Genomic DNA, 22,251 nt, shown 5'->3' with positions numbered 1-22,251 from the left:
CGGCGGGGTTAGGGAGGTGAAGTACACGGACTGTAGGACAAATGCCGTCTTGTCTGGCTGAAAGAACAATGGCCCCATTCTCGTAAAAGCCAAGCGGCGGTAGAGAGGGAACAAGGAAAAGGAGGAGAGAGGAAGCTGTTGGGCTGTCGGCACTGAAATCATGATTTTGGCCTCAGGAGAGAAGAAGCCGGAAGTCAAGTCTCCTTATATCACAAGAGGAGAAGAAACGCTTTATTTTTCAGGGGCTGAGTGTACAATTAGAGACGGAGGGGGGAGGCGTGCATTTAAATCTATATACTGTGCCGTATATAGGGACTCCTCCATGAGAAGAGAGTTCAGCTTATTACCAGTTAGTAACACGTTCCCTTGACGCCACTAATCAGCACTCACACAACCAGCAGTTATTCCTCTCTCCTCCTTTCAAAGAGAATTTAATTTCCTGCCTCTGGATTTCAAAGCTTTACATAAATAGCACCCTCCTTCTTTTTTTTTTTTTTTTCATTTAAATTCTTGACATAATCTATAATTCAAACACGTGTTAGCCCGACTGGAGGCACCAGCAGCTTGTCACTGGGAGTTTGTTAAAACGTCTCACTTAAAGTTCCCCAATATAGACGAGAGCCGAGATGTATTAAATTACTCCAAAGTGGAGGAGTGTGTTATCTTGGCTTAGGAAAATTGCTGGAGATGTCGTGTTAGAGGATGCCCTTCAGTCGACTTGTGAGCAACGCTGCCCTTCTGTGGTGCTTTGAGGAACGGCGGGCGAGCCTGAGTAGGAGAGGAATCATATTTAGTTATCTCGTTACATCCATTTCATGTGACAGGCATCTTTTCCCTGTGCATGTGATTTATCTTGACTTCAAAAGCTTAAAAGTCAGGATTATTGGTGTGGGTTTATCAAATTATGTAATTCAACTAATGCTTCCTCTTTTCTCTCTCTGCAGTGGAGAACACTGCACACTGTGAGTTCGCTTACCTGCGAGACCTCCTCATCAGGTGAGCTTTAATCACACTCCAGAGTATTATTTAATTGACTTTATGATAAATTAACTGATATTACTGTTGGATTCACATTTTTTAAAAGTAAAACGGCACTGAGAGTTTAAGAAGCTTCACTCCCCGGCTGAAATCAATCCTCATTAAATTCTTTTAGATGGGCCGAGTGCTTCCCTAGATGCTAGATGGTGTTACTGACGGCTTTAATACAAAGAGTTTCCATTGAATGTCAGCTTGTTCGTTGCTTGTTAGTACAGGAGTCTTAATCTACCCCTGATTTGTAGGATAAAACGATGGCTCTCAAAGTTTTTTCAAACTTTATTCCTTCATTGAGCCACCCCACTCCAATTTTGTGCATACCTTATGCAGCCTTTTCAGCTCCATATAACCAAGGATATTTGAAACCATCAGAACAAATTATGTTGATTTTTATAAATGAATTTATATCAGCATTACATGAAATAATATATGCCTTTACCCTGGTCAGTATGGCAATAAATACAATATTAAAGGGGTTCTATGTAACAATTTGTAGCAATTTGTAAATTGGATTATAACGCGACATGAGAAATAAGACCTTCCCCGTGTCTCTCAGGTGCCTTTACAAGCCTGTGGACAATTTATATAAGTTGTTTAAAGCTGCTGGACTGTGGATTTCTTTGTGAAGGACTCGGGTCAGGTTTTCCACGACAGTACAAAGGATGTGACTTTATGCACATTCTCAAGTTGTTCACCTCAGTGCCCCTCTCCCCTCTCTGGCTTCCAGCTCAACACAGAAGTTCCCCAGAGCCCCTTTAGACTTGGGACAGGGCTGTTCCCCTTGATTCCAATCCTTATGCTAAGCTAAACTAATCGCCTCCTGGCTTTTGCGTCATATTTCGTACAACACAAAGGCCCCTCTTACTACGCTGAATGAAATAACTAATTTCTTTTGTTTTGTTCTAAAGTAAACATTTTAAAATTTTAACACAATTGATTTAGTTTTTTTATTTAGCTATCATAAGTGCTAAATGATTTTGTTTAGCACCAATGGCACAGAGTATGATCATGTTTCTTGCAGATGAGGCATAGCAGTATCGGGACGGCTAGCTCACTCTAATTTTAAAAAGCTAGCTCCAAAGTAGTCTAATTAGCCAATTGTAAAAATGTACTGTCAAATAATAATTATAAAAAAATCTATTATTATTCAAGTAAAAAACAAAATACCGCCCATGGCATGCACATTGGGCACCACTGGGCTAAAACACGTAACAACACATGAGCACGTGTTTCTATAGGCAGTACTTACTGTTGTAGTAATACTGTCTTCCTTCTTTCAGGACACACATGCAGAACATCAAAGACATCACCGGCAGCATCCACTACGAGACGTATCGTGTCCGCCGCTTAAATGAGTCCAACATCCATTTCAACTCACACCCCGCCGACCATCCTGCTGCTCAGCCAAAGGCCAACGGTCAGCCCGAGGAGCAGCCCATCGCCCTGCAGGCCAACGGAGTGGCTCCTCAGCACGAAGCCCTGTCCCACGAGATGTAGATAGTCCTGATATCTGGACACAGCCAGGCGTAAAACATACATACATACATACAACGCATGTATTCTGTTTACAAGAGTCCACAAACACACACTCATGCTGTGAAGACAATTTCTGTTAGCTAGGGGGAACTTTTCGCTGCCAAAAACCTTTTAATTTATCAGGACGTAACAAGACACAGGATGCAGAGTAGATCCCAACATTTTCCTTCCACGGACTATTTACAGTCTGCAACTCTGCATGCAGATCCTCGTACTGCACAGAACATCTCTTGTTTTTGTTCCCATCTGCCTGTCTGCCCAGTGCAATCTACATTCAGGATTTGTTTTACAATAAACCAGTTCACAGGGCATACATGAAAGTAGATCTATACAGTACATGCCTCATGTACACTGGCTGCTGGGTTTATTTTTAGAGCGTCGGCTCGCTGTCAGGACTGCAGCGGCGTTGCAAAAGATTTCGATCTTGATTAATCAGCATGATGGGAAACAAAGCCTTGTGTGTGCAGAATACCTGTGCAGGATCTTGGGTTAGTAGGAGGTTTAGTTCCAGACGAGCAGAAACGACACAATTCAAAATGAAGTACAGCATATCAGATGAAACTAGATTAGCTCTAAACTAAGAATAACTGTTAGCGCCACTGGCCTGGTCTGCTTTGTGTTGTGGTGTATAGAAAACCAGGGTTCAGTAGGAATATCTAGATTAGGTTTATAGTATTATGGAGGAAGTCAAGATATTGTCGACACCTCCGCACTGCGAAATAATAAAAAGAAATAGAAACCAGCGGCAGTGTGGAGCAGCTTGCGGATAAAATTAGTCCTCTTGTCATTTTTCCCACCGTCTTATGATGTTTTTAAGAAACCCCCCCATATTTTTTTTTTTTTTTTTGCCAAACCAGCCTGTCTCTTTCTTATATAAAGCCAATGTTGTGTAATACAGTCGTGCATTTTACATCGCTCATTTATTATTGTATTTTTAATGCTGTTGTTCATGTTCTAATATTATTGTGTAAGATCGGAGGAATCTGTGCAACTGTTGTCCCATGCAGCCATTTTGTCATTTTTTTTCTTTTTTCTGACTGTAAAACCAAATAAAAGTCTTTTTTTTCTGTTCTAAAGAGAAGCACATACCGTATATAGAGTTGATTTATGAATAGGTATTTATGTGTATGTTAAGTGTAATCAGTTTAACTCTTTCATTCCAGCTGTTGGCTTCCAGAGGTTTGTTGCAGGTCTTAAACAGTGATCATCTTGTAGCTTTAGACAGTGCTTGTTTTTTAGTTGCCTGCATTCATACAGTGTGTTTTGTTCCCTGTTGGTAAGGCTGCACTGTAACTATAGTGCCAAATGACTTTACCTGCAGGTGAAGTACAAATGTGGTCTATATTTGTATAGCGATTATTAATTAATACAGCTGATCCTGCCAAAATAGATAATGTTCAGAACGGTGGCATTCATCGCAAGTGGAAGCATTTTATCATCGGGGGGGGGGGATGTCACCGACTGTAAGGAAGAATTTATGCAATAACATTAAATACTAGCCATCATCTAACATGATGTCTGCATTCATACAAACTCAAAGGATATTTTATAGAGTCTGCATCTAAATTTAAAAGTCCTGACAAAAATAAGCCAAATGATTACTTTCTGCCTCTCTGATTCACATCTGAACCATTTTACATGCAGACCGAAGAGAAAAGAACAGAAGAGAACTATTCGTCTTTTGTCTCCAGAAGGTTATTGGGTGACACTTTGTTTACTGTTGTATAGTTCTTGTGTAATTTGTTATGGTATTATAGATTAAGGTTTTATCTTTGATATGCTATCTCAAAGAATAAAGATTGATATTTTTATTGTTAAAAGTTGATTGTCTTGATTCTTCGGAAATGTTGAGAGTGGATTCAGTCCCAGCAAAGAGCTGAGGCTCAATTAAATTAGAACACTCCTGACATTGTTGGACGAAAACATGTCGATGACTTATTTTCAAGTGACATTTAATTGGTTAAGAACGTTTTCAGCGTGTCATGTTTTCAGATATAATCTTTTAGATCTCACCTCAGACCCTCGCATGTCTGACGATTGATCTTTTTTGTCGACATTTAATCAATTGAAACAAATGTGTATCCTTCAAATGTTCATGGAGGTATCTTGTATCTAATTAAGGAGTAAGCCACGAAACGCATTGCGTACTGCAGTAGGTTTAGAACATCTTAAATGGGTTTGACTTCTTGAGCTCTTTGCCATTTTAGTACTACCAAAGTCCTTCTAGAATACAAGGTACAATAGTAGAACGTCTCTGGTACTACTTTTGGATGTGTGTATATGAAAATAGATAGCAGAGGATATAGTTCTGTAACACCATGAAGCATTTTGATGTTAAGTAACACAGTGGCTGTTTTTAACACATTGTTTAGGCGTTCAATAATGTTCAGTAACACTTTGCAATAGCCAGTTTATCTATAAACATTATTTGGATGGCCATACTAAAGATGCAACTGATGTTTGTAAAGCTTCACAATTGCTTAATAACTTTTTTTATAAAGCATTTTATTGTTAACTATGAAATAACTATCAACTAAAGTTTAGTTGACTGTAAATTTACCAAGTATTAATGATTATTATAAAGTGTTACCATGTTCTTTCTGGGAAACAGGTGGATTAAAACATCCCATTATATTGCGAGAGGCTATAATCAATGCATTTGGCCTTAAGAATTACTTATTGGAGAACATGTAATGACACCTGAACCTTGACTACAGCTCATTTTTCCTATAATGGTTTGCATTCATATATCTTTGCACCACTTTCACAACACAAACCCAGCTAGGAGGAAATGTCAATTTGCGGCTTTGCAGTGGCACCATTTCATGCTCACACTGCACTGGTCTAATGTGAGTTCTCATTTACACCTCCTGTCACCCTCGTTCTCAACCACCCTGCTGATCGTAATGTGTTGACAGTGTTGTTTGTCGGAGGTCATTGCCACCCTTTCACACGTCGGAGCTCCTGCCGTGGCTTTTCCTGCCATCTATGTGTTGGATTCATTGGTTTAAAAACTCCTCTGCGCCGAGGACAATACACCGCCGGGGAGACAAATGACAAATGTGAAGGTGAGAGACAATGAAAGTTGGAGAAAAATCAGTATCTATTGAACACTCACCTAACACTGACACCTCCATCTAAACAGTTTCCCAGGCAGCCATCGTGAAGCATGAAGGTGAGTGATAATGACAGCGGTGACACTGCGTCTGATCCACTGGCTGGCACAGGTACCAGACCAATTTGGTGGTGCATAAGAACTGACATGTACTTTCTTACTGGTACAGCATATTTTCAACTCTTTCAATGCATTTCTCCAATGGAAATGTGTGAAATAGTGCAGTAAATCTGACAGTAAGAGTTGCTGCAAAGATTAGAACCTCTCTGTAAGCCTTTTTAGTAAGCGGTATCATTACTGTGAATGTGACCAAGAATTCCCCATTTTCTGCCAAATTCTACACAACATTTTACAATGTATGACACCAGCACAGATTTGTTCAGAAACCAAATGGATTACCTTATGGCGCAGAGAGAGATCGTCAGTGCCAAACAGCTTTCAGAGCTTCTTTCTCGAAACGACAGATTGTGGAAAAACTGAAATAACTGTGGAGGAAAAAAAGCATCTCCAACCTCCTCTGAAAAGACAAATAGAAAACCTTTGATCAAAGACACAAAGATCATGTTTGACTTATGGGAAATGTGTTCTTAATCTTGACAGGCACTAACAATATTCTGTGGTGCTTTGGACACTATGAACTCTTCTACACAATGATTCTGGTTTGTAAATGTGAAAGATAACCTGGCAACCCTAACTGAATTAGTCTGTCTTTTATTCAGCCAGTTCAACACATGGCCTGCATTGGGTTTATTCAAAACAAGGTAAAAGAGCAACTATGCTCACACAACATCTTGTATAACCACCCACAAAAGCAAAGTAGAGCACAGACATGGAAAGTATTAAACATAATTGTGAATAATGTACTGTAAAAAGTCTACAATCAATATTGGAATTCTCAATCATTCCTGTAGTTTATGTTGACCTTTATTTTGAAAGGTTTCTCTTAAAGGTGCAGCCTCCTTTGTTTGTGTCCCGCCCTGATTGGATAAAGAATCAGCAGTTTTTGGTGTCCTGTGCTTTTTCTTTTCCTTTAAAAACCCTGATGAGAGCCAACATATTAGTGCAAGTGCAAATTCTTCCAGTAAGTCACATTTTGTTTCTATTCTCATTTGAGCATCTGGACTTGTGAACTAGCAACAGTTCTTACTGTACTTATTTTAATTCTCCCAGGTGCGGTCTTTTTAAAGTACATTTTTATTTGTTTCTACATGAATAAATAAGTTTTCTTTTAGAAACAGAAACTTGATGAAATGAAAGAGGGTGTTAATTGGCAACAGCCGAGCTCTGGGGTTTTGTTATTTTTATTTTTAGTGTACGCAAGAAGTTAAAAACTAAGTTGACGCTTTGACACTGTCAAATTGTTGATTGCTAATAGGCTAAGTTGTCAACCATGCCTCAAGTATCTTTTACAGATAATGAACACATTTTTTTGTTAATGTGAAACACTGACGACCACTAGAGCCATTTATAATGCAATCTATTTCATGCACTTGATGTTTTGATAATTTGAGTTGAGTCTGGCTTTAGAAATGTATTACTAAAATAGATATTGACATTTTGAACTATTGTCTCTTTATTCACAAAAAAGCAAGAGGCTAAACTGTTTGAATGTTCAGCTATCACTATGTTGCTACTAGCCAGCTAAGTAGAAGCTAGCTAGTTTTTTTCATTTATTTTTTAGCTAGCTGCGTGTTAGTTCTCTTATGTATCTACTAACAAGCTAGGCAACCAAAAGGCTACCTAACTGTCTTACTTAGCTTCTAGCCAGCTACCTAAAGGCTTGCTAGCTTCTTTAATGAACTATTTGACTTAAGTCCCCTTCCTAACAAGTAGCTAGCTGCCTATAGGTTACCTAGCAATTAAATATGGGCTACCCATATCTTTCTCCAAATTCATGACATTTACATTATAAATTGCAGATTGTTTATGTATTTTATGTGGGATAGTTCAATTGTTCATATGAGATACACAACCAATAACTCTATCTAGGCTGCTGCTATTTGCTATTTACTGTCCACAGCAGCCTCCATGTGGTCAAATTTATTAGGTCTTTATATTTAGGAAAGTGTATTATCAAGAGAGAACCATGGCTTTGTTGAGCCCTTTGGACACCTCAGAGTCTTTTTTTTAAACCTGGTGTCAGCAGTTCAGTCAGTCCGTCATCCATCAGTCCCTTCATTCAGCTCACCTGAGAACTGCAACTCAGCATCCGTCGGACTGTAGTTCAGAACGACTTCTAATCATTTCAACAACATTGGTCTGGTCAGCAGTTCAGTAAAAGAGGAAACTGACTCATCAAAGCCTTCGTTTCTAACATATACTGTATGTAAACAGAAGGCCATGAACAGAATAAATGTCCCCCGGGATGCTCTAAACATGGTTTGCGGGGATTAGCAGATGCTAAATACAGTAGTGGGACACTGTGAAACAGTCGGAGGTCTGAATCAATTAGCGACTCAACAACACCTGGCTACAGGGCATAATTTTAAGTTATATCAGCTCAAGCGAGGTAGATCTGACGAGCCTTTAAATTTGACAGCATGATGAAATGTGTTTCATCACTTTCTCTCAGATGGTGAGCGGTCTGACTGCAGGTGGCTGGCTGGGCTTTGGACTCTGTGATGATGTGTCTGCCGCATTGACAGCACTGGTGGTGCAGTTGGAGATTGGCAAGGTATGACTGTGTGTGTGTTTTTTTTATAACAATGGGGCTTGCAAATAATTCACAGAGGGTTATAGCTCTTTCAGTGAGAGAAAATTAAATGGCTGCACTGTAACTCTACTGATTAATTCTCTGGAAGGAAAGGGTGGCTCGTCTCTTCCCTCAACCACAGTGCTGCTTTAGAAATATAGAAACCCAATGCCAAATCTAACAGCAGGTACATTATGTGTCTCAGCTGGATCATATTGTCTAATATATCACTGCACTTCACCCTCCACCATATTGCGCCATGGCTGCACATTATGAGATTCTTCTGGCAGGAAAACAGTGATTCATGTTGCACTGCATTCATGTAAGAATAATGCCACAACACCATTCTTCCTTTTCTACCATTGTAATCTTGCAGTGTCTCAGTCCGTAATGGCTGATACAGTACTATCCCTTTGTGCATCATTTATACCAAATTGCGCAAGTAAAAAATCAGAGCCAGATTTTAAGACAGGAATGAGAGCGAGAAGACAAAGAATCCCACAGTGTTGAAAAACACGGCTTTCCTTGTTCCTACACTGGCTCCGTCGTTACCAGGCAGAGTTCGTCTACCCAGACAGCCAATTTGCTAGCAGGCCAGCCAGACAGCCAACAAGCCAACCAGATAGACTTCCAGTCAGCCAGTTCACCATCTGGCTGGAAAGCCTATCATAGAGTGAGCCAACGCCTGTCTGTGCTGGTGTGGCACCAGTGGCTAGTTGTCTTGCTCCTCTCAGTCCCAAATACACACACACACACACACACACACACACACACACACACACACACACACACATTTTATTCGTCAGCCTCAGTCTCCTTTAGAGCTACTTAGACACACAGAACAGGAGAGAACTCTGTTATATCTGCCCATTCCTCAGTCCTCAGCCGCGAACAACCCAAAACAAAAGATCGCTACCCGTTGCCCAGCTCACACAACCCCCGCCTCGCTGCACAGCACCTCCAAAGTAATCGACGCAAGGTAATTTGTTGGCAATTAATCGCTGTTTGTTAATGGCTTTGCATTTATTAAAACTGTGCATGCTGACGATTGTATTTTGTGTCATCCTGTTCTCTCGGGGATGATCAGCATCTTTTAAAATCGTCAACTTATGTAAGCGGTCACAAATACGTGTACACACGACGAGTATTCTCTAATCCTCTGCCCGATTTACCCTTGAGCCCTGCCAACTCTAAACACTCTCCTGGAAACAGGCATGGCGCCCCTGTTTTGTTGTTGATGTATGCTAATGTGCCACATCCATCTGTTCGTTTGCTTAATTTGGATTTTGCTTGTTTCTAGCCATGTTCCCGCCCCTCCTACACCACTGCCCCCTCCCCTCGCCCTCATCCACACCTCCTGCATCTCCTGTTCCTCCTCCTCCTACCTCCTCTCCATCTCCTTCCCGCCGCTGTGACATCAGGGCGCTCGTCTGCCTGGATCTCAGGCAGCTCTCGTACTGTCAAGGCAAGGGGGAGGAGGGTCCGCCGCCCCCTTCCTGTCCATATGCAAATTGGCCTTGTTTTGATTAAAAGACAGCTGTATATTTCATTAAAGTCACCAGCGGAGGTGGGAAAGGAGAAGGCATACCTCTCCAGGGAGGCGGAGGTTGTTTAGTTGGAGTGAATGTTGTGCGAGCTGCTGTTTAGTGCTGCTGAGGGGAACAAATAGTGAAGACAAAAGGGCTGCCCAGGGACTGCTTTGGGGTTTAATGGGGCTGACTGACTGGCACATCAGTTAAAGCTCACACCGATGCAGAGTGCGAGCGAATGTGCCTTGCATGATAATAGGAGCAATTGACAATGAAATATAGACCACCATCAGCCTTCAAGGTGCTTTGGCATGCCAAGGCAGTTGTATCGCTACCCACCACCGCCAGGCTGCGGTGAAAAAACAGCAAGAAATGGTTCCTCTCGTGGCCATCTTTCAGTCGATGGCAGATAGGCTGCTCCCCTGTGGGCAGGGTGAAAGGAAACACATTGCTTGCATGATACGTTTTCAGTTATATAAGTAGTTTGCCTTAAAGTTTTTCACCAATGTTGTGCTTTGGTTCCTCGGTGTTTGAAGACTGGCTGAGCAATGCTAGCAGGGGATCTGACGATTTTAGATTGTGATCGATCTTGAAGGCGTCCACAATCTACTTTCAGGCAAATCACTGAGGTTGAAGTATTTAACGTCCTCTTACTTCAGTTGCCAAACTTTTTATTACCTCATTGACTAGCAGATCTGCCGTCCGTGAACAGAGCAATTGGGACGAGTGATGATGACTGATTAGACAAATGCCTTCACGTCGCTCCTGTTTGGCTGACGTACTGTAAATAATGCAGTGTAGCCAGACGTATGCTGATGAGGAGCTTAGTTAAACAATGTGATTCAATGTTGTGCTTTAATGGTGCAAACGGAGAAATTCACAGGCTAATTCAAGTCTGCCTGTAGTCTGCAGGGAATTTTTTTACAAAAAAAAAAGGATTTCAATTTAGATTATGCATCATGACTGCATTTAAATTGATCTTGATATTCTTTTCGACCAGAACAGCCCACCCCTAAACTAAATGGTACAATTTTATCATTTAGGCTTGTATTTGTGTGTTTTTTTTGAATGGTAAAAGTATATCTTTTTCCCACCATGTCTTCTGTCTTTGTTTAATGGCTTAGGGCAAGAATCGCCCTGGCAGAGGTGGACGAGGGTGATGTATAGGTGGGTGGGCACACTATGAGGTCAGAGGGCGGGAATAGGAAGGATGGGGGAGGTTCTCCTGGCATCGAGCCAACTCCAGTGCAATTCGAAGACGTGGGGAGGGATGGATGGAGCGATGGTTGCTCTGCATAATCAATCAGAAACAATAGAGGAAGAGAGCAAGTGGTTCTGCCTTTCTTGACAGGGCTGATTGTATTTATGCAGGGATGGAAGCGAGGGGGGAAAACCATTAAAAGGGATTGGGTAGTAAGATGTGGGCAGGTGCAGGGAGTGCTGTAATGGGTGGCCCCCACTGCAAAGCCAAGGACATATACCCAGGAGGAACTGATTGAATGCCATGCCAATAAAAGGAGGCAGTTTCATGCACCATTGACCGAGTTGGCATCCTCACAGTCACACTGCGATGAAACCCCCTTCGAGGTCATGATAATGTGAATCACATTTTGTTCCTTGGTGGGTTGTGCTGCTCTGAGGAAGAATTAAACATTTTTTGTTGCCCCTGTGTTTCTGTTACAATTTGTGGCCTACATGTGAAGTCAATACAAGGAGGGAAATCTAATTGAGTGTTTGTTTGGACAGAAACGAAAAGATCAAATTCTGAGTCACAATAGGTGGGGAGAATAATCTGATTTGAGCCTGCAGAGCACATACAGCCACAGAGACTGTCCTTTCATTTTCTCTGTAGGTAGAGAAACGTGTCCCGGAGCGGCCTAATAGAATGCTTGTCTTGTATCTTCTCAGCCATGAACTTTTTATCTGTCACAATTACATTCAGTTGGGAAGCCTGTGTGCCCTGCAGCCAAATACAGTATATTAGCTAAAGTAAAGCAGTCAAATGGTTATGTTGAACTCGACAAGGACGTTCATTCATATACCTCTAAAGTAGTTTGGCTTCCTGCAAAAAGTGCAGAGTTAGCTGTATATCAAGTGTTGCTGGAACACAATAACAGTAGGTCAGACAACAATACGGCTTTTCTCTGCTGCTTTTTCACAAACATCAATAAATAAAAACTTGTATAATAGATCGTCTTCACATGGCTGCCAGTTTCTTCTGGCTCAGATTGGGAAGCCCTGATAAGTATGAATCTTATAAATGTAGGGAATCTGATGGATCATTTTACTGCTTCTGATTGATCAGTAACTGAACAGACAACATGGTAAAAATCCAAAGGGACATGGTGCCATATTTTAAGGTAAACTACTGACTAACTAAATCTAACTAAACTAAATCTAACTAAACTAAACTAACTAGCTCTCAGTCAAAGTCAAAGTCAGAGTTTTTATTTTGGTTAAATGCTTGAAATAAGGTCTGTGGTTATCACAGGCCTAAAATATTTACACGTTTTGTTTGTAAAAAATACATCATTAAATGTCCCACAGTTCAATTAAAAAGCGCTTATGTGTCTTAAAAACGGTGGTTGTTAACGAGTGACTAAATGAAACTCCAGAAGTTATCGGGCATATTAAAAGTCATCATGCCAAAAACGGAGACCCATCTACTCACCTGTCTGTCTTTACAGGCGAACTTTAGTTACAAACTATTCTTACTTTAGCATTTTAACTTGTAGATTGATTCATTCATAGAAGTCGTGTCTAGTAATTGTATAGTAATATGCTTAGAAATGGTGACGTTTAAGTTAAGCGACTGCATTGTAGTCTGTTTATAGCCTAGCCTTAATTTACATCTGTGAAGATTTTCTTGCTAAAACAAAATGTTTAAGTGTCATAACCTTCAAAAATCCGTCCGGCTTTTTTGCACAAACCAGCGGGATTTTTACTTCCAGGTTGGCCGACAAAAACACATCATTCCACGGCTGGAACTTTTATAAATTCTCACAAACACGAGATGGAATTAAGTTTTATGTTGCTGCCTCAGTTAGTGAACATGGATCGGACACACATCACAGAGGAACAAGGGTTTGAGACATTATATCGTATGTGTGATATACTTGTTTGGACAGGATGGACATAGAGGAAGGGACAGAGGGAGGACAGAGACAACTCGTGCCTATAAGTATGTCACAGTAGAGACTTGCATGGTCGCGCATAAAATAACCCTCTTTTTTTTTCAATTTATTTGAGTTTATTCTGTCAGCTGTAGAAGACACTTTGACTCTGTTGTTGGGTTACTGTATGTAATCACGTAATCACACGTAATCCATTTTTAGACAAATTATTTTTTAAAAAGGTGGGTGGTAGGTTCATAGATGTTGTGCAAATGAAGCCTGTTTTTGCAACTGTGCTGCTGATGCTGCACCACTGCCTCCTGCTGTTTGTCCACAGCAGTAACATTTCAAGCCTGCGCCAGCATGTGCAGGAAAGCTAATTTCCCACTGTCAGCCCCTGACATTAATGCATAAACTGATCCACGAGCCCCTTGGAGCCCTCTCCACTCCATCCACCCCTCGTCCTCCGTCCTCTGCTCACTCATGTTATCAATTCACTGTTTTCTCAGGGAAAATATAAGTTAAGCTCACCTTATTTACATTTATATGATCAGATTTTCTTCCTTATGGAACGTATGCAAATTTGCCCTTTTCTCAAGTCTTAGCCACTGAGTGTGTAGATTTGTTGCGAGGGATAGAGAGAGAAAAAAATAATAACATTGCCCTCCAGGAGGAAAGAGACCCAAGTTAGGATTTCTGGACCTCATGAATTTTGTAATGATCAATTTTATTTACCGTACCCCCTCCAAGACTTATCAGTACATTCTAAGCTGGGGATATATAACATGAGATTGATTTACACCCAGAATGTCTATCTTTCTTTCCTTTTCGCTTCTATTTTTATCCCGTATATGCCCTTGCTAGCTGCCCCTGCAATGCTCCGAATATCATTTCCATTTTCTCCATCTGATGGCCTGTAAATTCCACTATCTGTTTGTGATGTGTGTTTGTGAGATGCATGGAGGCGTTTTTTTTTTTTCGCAGGGTGCGCTCAGGCACCGGTCACGTCTTCAATCCTCTGTGTGTCGGAGCAGAGGGGGAATGAAAGGCAAATCTGAGGGCTGGCTGGATGAATGCAGTCAGCTTGAGTTTATATGAAGGGAGAAAAAAAAAAGCCCTGTCTTGTTTGTGTGTATGTGTGTACGTGAGAGACAGAAAATGTGTATGTAGGTGAGTGCTTTACCTGAGTGACACTCCTGAACCCATTGTGAATCGAATGGCCGGGCATTGCACTACTTTGGTGTGTGTATGAGTGTGTAGGTGTGTGTGTGTGTGTGTGTGTGTGTGTGTCTGGTGGACGCCAGAGAGGGAATTGCACTCGAGCAAATTGCTTTCTGCCAGCATATTGCCAGCGCCAGTCTTTATTCGCTGGGATGGGGAGGCACGTCTCAGACGATTACGGCACCCAATTCAGGCTCACATTGCCGGCCTGCCCCGCTCAACCCACAGCCATGCTTTACAATACTCTCCTCTATACCATGCTATACCCCTGCTTGATGAAATGCTGATGTGGTATATTTAAGTGACACTCCAAGCGAAACCTAATAATATAATCAGGTAATAAGAAATTAATTTTCCCCCTGGCTGCACTTTGACTGGGGTGTTGATACTGGGCAGGGGAAGAGAAACCACGAGGCAAATGTTGAAGGAATGTCGTAGGTAGGTAGCCTCTCTTTCTCTCTCCGTCTCTCTCCCTTTTCTCTCTCTGTGCATCAACATTTCTCATGACACACTCCGCTGATTCGATGGCCACCCTTCCCCGCACACCCATTCACACGCCCCATGCTCCTGTGCACATACAAATTTGCAGGGAGCCACACAATAACAAGGATGCCTCCCTCTCGACACCAGCGAACTGTAAATGACCAAAGCGAGAAGGCCACTCGTGACAGACACACACATACACACATGCTGTCGCTGTCAGGAGGAAACTCGATGTCCCCCCATGGGCTTACATTGTGAGTGGCAGCGCTCGAATGGGCCTGCAGCACAGACAGACGATGGTTCATGTCAGAAGGGAAGAAGCGTCTTGCGGTGCTCGGGGCCCACTAAATGTAATCCGGGATTGGTTTTCTCTCTTTCTATCTCTCTTTTATCTCCCTGCATGCATCTTTTCTCTTTCTCTCAATCTCCACGCCTGTCCTTATGTAGTTAATTAGGAGTCAGGAGTCCATTGGTGTCAGTGCTCTGGTGTTTTATTGTCTCTCCCCCCCCCCCACCACCACCACCACCACTACCACCACCATCACCACCCCCACCGGCCCCCAACGGGCAGACATCAATAACCCTCCCCCACAACACACACATACTGTGTGCCAGAGTTTCCACGGCCCTGCCTGCTCCCGCCTGGCATAGTCATCCATCTCTCTGTGCATCCCCATCCTCCTCCTCAACACACCACCCACCCGACCGCTGCTCTCTCCTCCTCTTCCATCACCCCTCCTCCCTCTCCTCCTCCTCTCCATCCCCTGCCATCGCCTTTCTACCTGAGAGCATTTGTCATCCCGTCGCTCTGTGAGCCGCGGCCAACGCGATGAAAAAAAGTAAAGACGGGGAGGGAGGAAAAAAAAAGAGAGGAAAACTCAGAGGCAATATGCAAAAATGCAAAAAGGTAGATGCGGGTTGCCCTGGCAACGGCTCCGAGGTTATTTCCAAGCGCTGATGGAAATCAATGTCATGTGCCAGGCAGGCAGGCACCTCCGTCCTCAGGAAAATTAGAAAAAGAGGGGGGAGAAGGAGGAGGAGGAGGAGGGAGGAGGAGGACTGGAAGGACAAAGAGAAATGCAGAAGAACAGAAATCAGGTTTTTCTTCCTCTCTGAACCTTAAGAGCTCCTGACTTTTCTTCAAAGGAGCTCGAGGCATGTCGCCGCCATGGGTCATTTTCACCTGCTTTTGTGTTTTTGTGTCTCACCTTTTTGCATTCACCATAAATTCAGCCCCTCCTCTGCACACTTAAGACTGCCACCATCCTATTTTCGTTTGTTTATGTACAAAGAGGAAAAACAAACTTTCTGGCTGTAAGGGCGCCAAATCAAAAAGGTAAATAAGGGTGCTGGAAGAGGAGGAAGAGGAGGAGGAGAGGGGGCGGTGATGCAGAGGGAGGGTTTGTGTGTGTGTTTGAATTGGCCCAACAACTGACTAATCTGCTCTGTGATACCAGCCAGCAGCTTCACACAACAACAACAGCAGCAGCAATGTGACATGGAAAAGGCATTCCGACATGCTAACATGCAGCACTGTGCCTGTATAAACTATGACAGGCGGGTCTAAACAAGGAATTACCTGGTTACTGACCTTTGAATCGCAGCCCACACCTGTGATAAAAAAAAAGAAAAAAAGAATGATGATTCAGTGTGATTAACAGGATAGACCACTTGTCTTCGCTGCAGTTTTTCTCTCCTGAAAGAAGCTGAAGTGTACTCAAGGCGGGACGGTACACTGCTGCATTCATGAAACTTTTTGAATATCACCTCTGATTTTTCAATCAAGTCTTGACATTTAGATTTTGGAAATGTTACTCCCCCTCAAGCAGCTTGAGTGAATCACTGCTGCACCAGAAGTGTTGCTCAAATCTGCTGACCATAGTTTGCAGAACTCCCCGAGGCAAATATGCGGCACTGACAGGTGGAACATTGTGAACAGTTAAGTAAGGGTAACATGTTTTTAGATTGTGGTGCAGTGTGTAATGTTTAAAACCCTGAATTGATATAATTAATAAGTAGTATTACCAGCTGCCTGAGCATCAGCTAGTAATGATTCACCTTGTGTGTGTCTGAGTGTGTCTTTCATGGCTAAAAGTGGTCCTGGAGAGACCTTTTATAGTGGGAACAAACATAGATGCGACTTTGAGTATTTTGTCAGGTGTACATATGTCTGTCTGTCTGTCTGTCACCAACGTACATGATACAGCTGTAAGGCTGTATGATAATGTTGTAAGGACTGTGTACTTCTAATGGGTCAGAATGTCAACATGTTGACAAGCATCACAGCTGGTGGGATTCCATTGCAAGATGGTCTGTAGTTTAGAATTTAGTGCGCAGATATAGGGTGCCAGCCCGGAGTCCATCCTACTGTAGGTGCTCTGATAGGTGGACAGGCGTAAACGCAGGTGTGAATATGCCTGAAACACACAGAGGACGCACTGATTTGGTTTGGCTAAAGTCACATTTAGGGGAAGTGAAATACTGAGTATCAACATATGTATTGTAGTGGAGGCCATAGTCAATGTGCACAACTAAATATTATTCTATCTAGTTCATGTGTGTCTTCTAAATAAAGTAGGAAAGGTTTATGATATCCACAAACACTTTTGTGTGGTTTATGAGAAGCTGCAGTTTCATAAAATAGAGTAGAATAAGATGTGAACAGAGATGCAATTTTAGGTAAGTCTGAATTTAAATGAAACTGTGGACTGCAGCCGCCCGCAGCATGTGCACATGGGATCATGACACAATCTGGATATACTGGGTACTAGAGTTGTGTACTGTAAGTGTTAAAATCCTGTTCTTGACGGCAGTTTCACTGTGGAAGCTGCTCCTGGTGTGAAATATAAGTTCTAGACAGTCATTTGTAAAGATAATAAAACTTACAGCTGGTTACAGGCGCACAGGAGCGCAGTTCATATAGCTTACATCAGAGGTTACAAAAGTCAAAATATAAGACTGTATCAATAATTAGTTAAGATAACAAGTTCTCATGTAAAATTGTAAGCACAGTAGTCAGTCGTTTGCCCTGGTAATGAGCAGACTAGTGCAGCTTTGTGGTGTAAAACAGGCCAATATTGCTCATCATAAATGAGCTATTTTCTTGCACGTCACTGGTGTCAATGCTGCAAAGATTCCTGAAAACTTCCAGATTAACAGCAGAGATTGCATCCAGAAAGCAGGGCATTTTTATCACTTTGCTTACAGTGAAAGATATATTGAATTAATTTCCTTGGGTTGGAATCAATAACCCATAAACTATAATTTATAGCACAAACTGGCTATAACCACCACAGGCCACCTCTGACAAGTCCTGTATCACTGAGGCAGGCTGCTGTGGAATAGATGGGCCGTGCATGCCAAGCCAATAGGTTCTCCTCTTCATTTGCATACCTAACATGGCGTTCACACTCCAGTTGACGCATTAGCAACCCGCCACTTATCCCATTACTGGCTGTCCCCCGTCGCGGCATTGTTTGCTGTGTCGGCACTCTTTCTTGCTGGCCGGCCAGCTCGCTTCCCACTGTGTTGTGTGTTGAGGCACTCACAGGTTGTTTGGATGCAGCTGGACTTGACACAACTGTGCTCACAGGCAATATGTGCACAGACTGGCAGACTTACAAACATCCAGTCTGTGCACAGACAGATTTAAAATCCTCTCTGCTGTACAAAAATGTGAAGTAAAATGTCCAATTTGTTAATTGAAAGTGAGAGGTGGTGCACGTCAACAGTCATGAAACCCCATCAAAATGGCTTCTGATTTTTCATTCGCAACTTGACAGTTGGATTTTTGGAAAAAAATGTTTTTAAGAATTGTGTGCTCTCAGCTTGTGATGGGTAATCATGTAAAAGGTTTCTTGCATTCCATCAATCCACATACACACATGTTCAAACCTCTGTAGTACATTCCAGTTTATAGTTAGGGGATACTGTGAGTCCGCCCAAACACAGAATCTATTAAAGATGTCAGATTAATTTTCAGTGTATCAATAATGATTTGTGTTTTGTCTTATAGTTGCTTCCATATATTTAAAATGACTTCACACTTTGACTACACTGCCGGCTTTGCACCATCACACATGTTACCTGATTTTGATACTTCTGGAATAAGTTTTTTCATTTTACCCTCAACACGAAAAGCTCATCACTTTAAAAATGTATCACTTGTACTATATTAGTCTTGCTCTCCATTAATGTGAGGCATATGAGCAATAAAGCTGATTAGACCACATTATCTCCAGCGCATACAGGCATGCATAAGATCTCCCATGCCGCCGTCTTTTGCTCTGTGTTCTGTGTTGCTAATGAGGTAATAATTTGTCATTTAAGGTCTAATTTTTGTTGGCACCTTTGCTCTGGATGTTTAATTTGAGTCTTAAATAAACTCCCCAGACCCTGCAGCAGTTTTTGCCTCCCTACCCTCCTTCTTCGGAATGCAGTCTAAAGGTACAAGTAAAACTGATTCCCACAGGCAAAAAAAAAGAAACACCTATCGGTGTTCAAGGATGAGTTGCCTTGTTCACCTTCAACAACGCTGCAGGAAATAGTCCGCTCCTGTCTCAGAGCCACAGTGGTATTTGCCTTTTTCACTGACAGGGAGAGTTACAGCGTGTTGGTCGGCAGTGAGCCTTTCAGGGTTTCATGTTTTTACAACAGGGGGTCCTGGTATCTTTCACACAAGACTTACATGACATTTCTGTTTAGCTCTTTTATCACATGCCTGTGTAAAACCGGCTTACACCGAGACTCTGAACTCTATGAACTTAAAATCACTGAGCACATTCTCCATGGTGGAGGACTGCAGCTGAATTCTGGATGGATTTTCTGATAAGATCATTATCCAGCCTGCACATCTATTTTTGATGTGCTGTGTTGGTGGTGCACAGAATAAATGAATATTCATGAATGTGCGGAAAGCCTATATGTATCATAGTGATTTCCACCCGTGTCATCAAGCTATGCAAATTACATCCTCACATCTCCATACAGCCACGCAGCCCCCTCTTTCTCCTTAATTAATGACGCTGAGAAAATGTTTTTTCTTCCAAGGCAAATTAGCTCCTTCAAGACAGAGTCGACACAGATATTAACGGAAAGTGATAATTCTGGATTTGACCTGATGGCTTGAGGAAATACATATCAGTCGGTCTCTTTATGTAAGTCTGACGATGTGAATTCACTACTACTTTTACGTGGCAGGTGTAAATATGAAAAGATAGACTCTTACTCTTACCCAGTTGTAGTACTATAGTTAGATCCATAACAAAATGTATTACACATATATAAAGTGTTTCAGGGCTAATTGTTTAGAAATATATAACTGAAACAACAATCTTTTGCTAAACTAAATTTGACATCTTCATTACAGACTAATGAATGAAAAGCTGATGTTTTGTCCTGTGTTGTTGGTTGTTGCTACTCTGAGGGAAAAAGGAAATGATCCAGTTGTGTTGCTTCAACAATATCTCCTAGTTGTCTGTTCCCACTTCAACCAAAGTGAATTCTAAGGATTAAATCTTGTGACTATTTCATGAACTGAAAACATATTTTTTTCTAACCTTAACCAAATTGCTTTTGTTGTGTAAACCCAGCCTTAGTCTTTTAGACTACAGAAGCCCTGACAGGCAATTCAGACAAAGTAATCGGGTAATCCATTTTCCATAATCCATCACTTGGTAAATTATTCCATACAATAAGTTTACTGTCGCAGTACTCTATATACATTTCATGTATGAAAAGGGCTTGCTCAGTATGTCGCAGGCTGTCTTAATGAATATTACTGTTACATTGCACATTTTCCATGAAATTTTGGATTCAAATTCAATTTTCTTGGCATGTTATCACGGTCATTATATGTTTTTATATATTCATCATAATATTTTAACTGTTACATCACAAGATTAAGTCTCTTAAGAAAGAGAGCTTCACCTTTCATATGGGATTCTTGCATATTTTACACTTGACGTCTGATGATGCTTAGATCTTTAAGAGGTGTTTTTCAGTAAGCTACAATCAAAAGACCCCCCACCCTGCACTGTTATAAGATAAAACACACCTGACAGCAGGCAGATCTGCTGAATTACAAGCCATGTGTTCAGCTCATCATCTATGGCCAATGTGAGCGACAAATCTCGTCTTCATCTTCAGCGATGAAAAAGATGGGGCGGGGGGGGAGATAATTCGCGAAGAAGTGAATAAAGGGCGAAAGCGAGGATAAGCAGTAAAGCTGACATCAGGGTCAAGTGCTGATCTGGCATCACATTTCCCTTTCAAATCCATCTATATGCATATGCTCACATGCACGCACACATCAGGGTCTTTAGCAGCTCACCCACACGCTCTGCTGGGAAACCTGCCAGAGAGGTTAAGTCACACACAGACACAAAGCAGATGGATGAAATCAAATGAGTAAAGGGGAGTATCGCAAATTATTTAAGTGTCTGCTTGTGTATGTGTGTGTGTGCATGTGTGTATGTGTGCACGCCACATAGAGAAAAAATATGTGGGAGAGGAGAGAAGAGAGGCAGAATCTATTCAGGATTGAGGTAGTAGCTCACTGACAGACTGCACTGCCATGCTCAGCCAGTTCATTGCTGTCATTCCTTACATCTTTTGACATTTTCAATTATGTCTTTCACACATGGCTGGGCACTTGTTTTTTTTTTCCTTTCCACGCTCTCCTCATCACCCTCCTTTGCTATTCTCTCACTCTCACTCTCACTCCTTCCTATTCTATTCCAGCGCCTTCGTTCCATTTCCTTTTTAAGTGGCCGCTCCCTCCTCGCTTTGTGTGGCGGCCCTTTTCATATGTGGGGGTCAGGTAGCCCAGGGATCCTATTACTCCCTGGCTCTGTGGTGGCTGGAGCAGGCCGGGGACAGTGGGGGAGAGCGAGGGATAGGGCAGCCGAGGAATGAAAAGGATGCTGTCAGATATGTCAAGGACTCCCGTTCAATTTATCTGGTGATCCTGAGGGGGGACCTCACAGGGCGAGGTTCGTAGAGTGGAGGCAGACTTGTGTTTTTGGATGGCTACATCCTTCTTTCGGCTCATCCAGCTGACAATAATGGAAAGGAGATTTATATTTGGCAGAGATATCTGTTGTCTCCAATGTGCCATTTTCTTTGTTAGTGTTGTTTCTCAGAAAAGTAGGAATAAATGGCTGACTATGAATAAATCACTGTCTGATTTTCAGACGTGGAAGGCAGCAGTTTTTCTAGCTAAAGGCTCTGAAAAACCCACAGTGCATTCCCTACTCACACAGCAAACAGGTAAAGTTGGCGATTAGTTAGTGAACATATAGGAGCCTTTAGCAGCTATTTAGACAGATATTTCTCTCAGAAGTTGGTGGGGATCAGACCAAAAAGTAGAGCTAATATTAGTTTTCGATTTGTCCAGTAGCCAGAAGCTAGACTCCAAATGAATGGTGTAATTTATATTTTCCTTATGGGCTGGATGTACAGTATCTAAATATGCAATGTTTTGCAAACAAGTTCACCGTTTCAGCTAAAAAGGGGGGTGTGTGTCAG

The 22,251-nt window shown here is 41.9% G+C and overlaps 2 protein-coding genes across 7 annotated transcripts in view; both read left to right on the top strand.

The window, feature by feature from the left end:
• septin9b (septin 9b) overlaps nucleotides 1–4,394 on the top strand; it is an 85,975-nt gene extending 81,581 nt beyond the window's left edge. For all 6 annotated transcript variants that reach the window (XM_030424093.1, XM_030424083.1, XM_030424074.1 and 3 more), the window contains 2 exons: nucleotides 945–996; nucleotides 2,316–4,394. In XM_030424093.1, the coding sequence (XP_030279953.1) occupies nucleotides 945–996; nucleotides 2,316–2,532 (269 nt within the window). In that variant the 3' untranslated portion in view covers nucleotides 2,533–4,394. The remainder of the gene's footprint in view (nucleotides 1–944; nucleotides 997–2,315) is intronic.
• A 4,796-nt stretch (nucleotides 4,395–9,190) lies between these two features.
• Nucleotides 9,191–22,251, top strand: part of tnrc6c2 (trinucleotide repeat containing adaptor 6C2) — a 138,767-nt gene continuing 125,706 nt past the window's right edge. Inside the window, exon 1 of the mRNA XM_030435777.1 lies at nucleotides 9,191–9,357. The gene's annotated coding sequence lies outside the window, so the exon portion shown is untranslated. The remainder of the gene's footprint in view (nucleotides 9,358–22,251) is intronic.

Source organism: Sparus aurata, chromosome 1, assembly GCF_900880675.1.
Source record: "Sparus aurata chromosome 1, fSpaAur1.1, whole genome shotgun sequence".
In the NCBI taxonomy this organism is placed as follows: domain Eukaryota; kingdom Metazoa; phylum Chordata; class Actinopteri; order Spariformes; family Sparidae; genus Sparus; species Sparus aurata.
The sequence above is the reverse complement of the archived record's forward strand: the minus strand, read 5'-3'. Positions and strand labels throughout refer to the sequence as shown.